The following is a 4,992-nucleotide window of genomic DNA, read 5'->3' as shown; positions in this document are numbered from 1 at the left end:
TCTTTTTTTCTCCCCACTTTCAAATGAAGTACTGTACTTGGGAGACGGCCAGCCGGAGAAAGCTTTGAATTTGTACTACATAAACCGTAACGTTACTATCCGATTCAGTCTCAGATGACCCGTTCTTTAAATGGCCAGTATGGCATTTAAAATATGCATCTGTTATAGTTGAGTGTCAACAACTGACAAAAAACAATTATGAAATCTGTAATCATCAAAAATACTGTGCACTGTCAGCCGACGAGAGAGAACTGGGTATCTTTAGGAGAGACATGCTAGTGTAACGTTACTGCAATTGGAAATCTAGAGAGTCGTAGTATCCAATATTAATTGAGTATTATTAACTGGTGGCTAGCAATTGAGTGCACTGTGCAATACCAATCAAAATTAAGGCATTGCATCTTGAGTTTCATTTGGTTATACGCCGAGATACAAACTATATTGGAGTCCTGGGTCCCAGTTCATTCGTTGACAGTCTTGTTAGCTGCCTGGACATCACAATTAATGGGATCAGTCCATTGCCTGTCTCATATGGTTGCCTTTTCTTGGTTAATTCATCTTTTTTTTTTTTGCCTCGGTGTCATTTATCAGTATGCAGCGCAACTGTTGTGCTGACAAAAAAAAAAAAAAAAAGAACAAAAATTGATTTTTTTGATCGATTCAGTCAGGGCGTCCAAAGGATGTTATTGCAATTCACAGAGGAGAGAAGTAAACCATTTCAGTGGACAATTGAAACGAAGTCACACAACCCTCTAAAGTTTGCTTTCAAGTTTTCGGGCTTTAAAACATTTTCGGTCTCTTAGAATTAATTGAAAGCAAACTCCTTTAAGAAAAGAGGTGTAAAACTTTTTTCTTATCGATGCCTGTTTATGAATTGTGGGACCCTCGTTAATTTGGGTGTATTTTCTTCCTCATAACAAAAACTTAAGTCTATTTTAACCGACAGAAATAATTATCTTACTGCGCACGCTGTGCAGTGACTTCAGTGGGGTGCTTAGCAATTGAAAAAGTAATATATAATGCAGTAATATTCTCTGGCCTCATATGATTGAGTGGTTCCATGTGGAAATGCTGCAGTTTGAAGTGGTCCAGGGAGCAGAAAGGAATCCACATGTGCGTTAGTTCATCAGCCTCGACAAACAACCTCGCCATCACACCCTGCCCCCATAACCGTATTGTGCGGCGTAACGGGTTTGAACGGGACGTTTGTGCTGCAGGTTTGATATTTCAGGCAGCGGGTTGTTCTGCGGTGTGGAATGACCTGCGGTCGGGCCCTGTTCGCGCAGGGCGGATCGTACACCCCGTGGGCCGGGGTGCTGAATTTTGAGTAGAGGTGCGTTCCCGATTCAGCGCTTTCAGTTTCCCCACACTTCAGGCCCTGCTTCCCTCAATCGGCCGTGTATATATTGAGGAAACACTGCTACAACCCCCCCGCGCGCCCCTCTTTCACTCCGCATCGACTCGCTCCAGGACCGTGAATTCCGGGGCAATAAGGGGCGCTCGTACGCAGCGAACCTCCCCCGCCGAGTCCCTCCCCCCCACCCTCGGAGCGGCGGCCCAATTATGCCGCTCCCTCAAGCGCCGGCCGAGCTCGGATCTGGCAACCGCATCGAACGATGCCTCAGCCGCGCCACCGCAGCCCTGCACACTGCCTGTTTAGAGTAGACAGATGAAATGCACCGTTTTAAGTCTAATTATATATGAGACCAGTAACTGTGTAAAAACTGTCAAAATAAACTTTCAGGGAGTTCTTATTTACTAGGAAAAAGAGCAGGATGCAGATCATGTACACGCACACACGCACACACACGCACGCACACACATCTATTAGCCAGAAAGGGAGAGACGGTTCATTGCCTCACCCCGATGGAGAGCGCAGATACAGCTGTGTTTTGATCTCTGATAATGGTGATTGTAAATATGAAGCAAGTGTTCTGTCGCAAACGAACGCAGTTGGATGCAGAAGGATGGTGAGATGAATGCAAGCATTTTAATTAGTTTATTTAATTTTAGGAAAGTGCGGCTTTTTTTAATATTCATGCTCGTCTGCTCAGTAAAGCGTTTTTTTGTATTCGTTTATTTTGTGGTGGCATTAGGTGAATTTAACCAGTGAGCGTTCGGTGTCTCTGCAGCAGAAAGCCGCACTATCTGCCTGACAGGAATGAGACGAGGTGGGCACATTACACGCTGGCATCCCCAGCGGAGGAGTTGGGGGGTCAAGCACTTTATCTGGCACAGGAGGGGAGAGGAACGCTGCTAGTGGAAATGAAGCCCCTGGGAAAGAGTTTGCTCTCACTTGGTTGTACAAAGTAGATCCAGCCGAACGACTCCTCTGTTCTCATTACTTCCAGGGCAGTGTCCCACTCCTCTCCGATAAAAGATTTCTATCTCTGTCACTGTGTATATATGGTGTATCTATAGTAAGTCTGGTGATAACAAAACGGATAGCGAAGTAATAATGTATTTTTCCCCTTTTGCAAAGAGCGTCGCTATTTCTGTCGTAGATCTGCAACGGTTGGTCACGTGTTGGTGATACTGAAACGCGGCGAACGCTTGTTTTTCCTTCCTTCCGCAGGACGAGTCCCGGATCAAAGGCACCGTGATGGATGTCCATCCCGTGGACCACCGGGAGTACAGCCGGCGGCTCATCAGCAGCATCAGGAAGCTGGAGGCCCAGTAGAGCCCAGCCCGCGCTTCCAGAACCTTCCGCCGAGTCCGGGGAGGGGCCCCACAGATACAACGCAGCGCTTCGTAACAGTGGCCTATTTCAGTCTGACATATTTGCTTTTTTTTTTTTTTTTCAGGTTACTTAGAAATGTACATATGTATTTCTTTTTTAATGTGAAGGTTTAATTTCCCCAGGCTTGTGTGATATGGTGGAATGGGTTGGCAGTAGAGAGATGGGGCTGTAGTGTGTATTTCAGGTGTCCCCATGTTTTCCTCATCACCAGTGATGGCGCCTCATCGGTGGCTCTGGTCCCCCCCCCCCCCTCATTCTCCCTCTCCAACACTTGCACACAGCCAGTATGTTTAGCCAAAGTTTCATTTCAGACAAATGTGTTGGCTAGCAATTAATAATTAGTATCTTCCTCAGAATGGTAATTTTATTATCTCGTCTGCTAGCTAGCAAATCACTGTGAAGTCAAATGTGTACCGTAAGCGTGGTATCAGTGTTGGGGGTTTTTTGGGGAGGTGGGGGGCGGCTACTGCGGATCACTCCCAACTCTCTCATTGGGCTTCATCAGAAGGGGCCTGCGCTCTCTTCCCCCATATCTCCATACGCACCTGAATCCTTTTTATGTACATTAGAAACATTTGAATATGCTTTTCTGTACCTCATCCTCAAGTGTAGACAAGTTCACAAAAATGTGTAATAATAATAATAAATAAGTTTAAAAAAATAAAATAAAATTCCCTATAGTTGTCAGTGTTTGGAAGGAGAGATCGGTGGTTGGTCTCTGATGAGCAGCAGATGCCCTCCTGCTGTTCTGACCACTATTTTGTATAATTACTCTCCAGATAATGAATGTTGCTGTGAATGTGTTTTGTAAGTGTGTCTGTATGTGCTGTGCACGGCTGTTCGTGTTGTTCTGGCAGCTGGGATTTGTATTAATGCTGTGAATCTCTTCATTGACCAATGATTCCAAAAGGGATGGCCAGTCTCCCAGCTTAGATTTTATTTCTATTTTTATTTATTTTCCCTTCAAAGACTGCCGCGGTTTAATCTCGTCACTCGTATGTTAAATAGCCTCATAAATCTGGAGCATGGAATAAAGCTGCGTTTTTATTTTTCTGCAGCCTGATGGCTGCTGGGCTGCTCGTTCCCCTGCTCTCTCTGCCCCTCATGTTTGCGTTTCTCATTAACACTGTTGTGATTTGCGGGACGAGCCTTAAGAAATCTCAGGCAGCTAATTGCGGTGTCAGGAGTTGAGTGGATCCGCTTAAGAATTCCGAGGTCCCCTTCCCCGCTCCCGGAGACGCGGCACGTCCGTCACTCGTCTCCATGGAAACGGAAGTTGCGAGTCTGGAGTGGGTAGGTGGGGGGTGGTGGCGCATGTCGCAGTTGCCGATGCAGCCTCGTCGTGATGGGGGGGGGGGGGGGGGAGCGAGAGAATGCGTGTGAGGGGTGTACACACCGCCAGTCCCTTATGGGGAAATAACGCAATATTTCCAGATACGAGGTAATGAATGCACGGATGTGTGTGCGCATGTAATATGCACCCACACGCAGCCTACTAATTTCACTTCTGCGTTCTGCTTGTGAAGTGTTCAATAATTAAGGAAGGGGAAAAAAAGGAAATTTGTCAGGATTATTACGCCATATGTACTGTACGTGATGTACCATATATAAAAATATGCTCCCTCCTGCCTCCCTCTTGATATAATGCATTTCTATTGGCTGAGGGGGCGGCGCGGAACGGGGCTGGTGGATCTGCCTGTGGCTGTTGAGTGGGGTCCTGTAGACCGCGTTCAGAAGCGTTTCACATTGTGTGCCAAGTTGCCAGAGGGTTGAAGGAGTCTTCAGGGAGGAGAGCTGGGTCCTGTGATTTGCCCCAGAGCCCCCAGGGTAACCGAAGAGGTCGCCTCCACTCTCCAGGCGGGTTTCCGTGCCGAACATCAAAGGGAATTGACGAGCTTGGCATGTGTGAGGAGTGCCAGCAGTCGCGCTCCGTCGAATGTGTCAACACGCTCGGGATCCTCCTGGGATTCGCTTTAAAAATAAAAAAATAAACGAAAAAAAGCATCCATTTACGCATATGTGCGTGTTCTCGCATACCCGCGAACAATGCGCATACATTTTGTACACATTTTATATTTGTATGCGCGCCTGTACGTTTGCACGCATCCGATCAGGACGAGATCAAAGCATGAGGTCAACGTGAGGTCTAAATCCCCGTGGAAACGTCTGGTTAAATGAAGGACTGGTACCGTCTCTAGAGGAATCTGCCCCCGATGGAGACCTCCGGGGCTAATCCGGCTTTTGTGGGACCT

General features: G+C 46.9%; 1 protein-coding gene across 2 annotated transcripts in view; it reads left to right on the top strand.

Annotated features, from left to right (window-relative positions):
* Positions 1-3,411, top strand: part of rpa1 (replication protein A1) — a 49,826-nt gene extending 46,415 nt beyond the window's left edge. For both annotated transcript variants that reach the window (XM_061248409.1, XM_061248410.1), the window contains one exon: positions 2,576-3,411. In XM_061248409.1, coding sequence (XP_061104393.1) covers positions 2,576-2,680 — 105 coding nt within the window. In that variant the 3' untranslated portion in view covers positions 2,681-3,411. The remainder of the gene's footprint in view (positions 1-2,575) is intronic.
* The last annotated feature ends 1,581 nt before the right edge of the window (positions 3,412-4,992 follow it).

This window comes from Conger conger, chromosome 7 (genome assembly GCF_963514075.1).
Source record: "Conger conger chromosome 7, fConCon1.1, whole genome shotgun sequence".
NCBI lineage: Eukaryota > Metazoa > Chordata > Actinopteri > Anguilliformes > Congridae > Conger > Conger conger.
The sequence above is the reverse complement of the archived record's forward strand: the minus strand, read 5'-3'. Positions and strand labels throughout refer to the sequence as shown.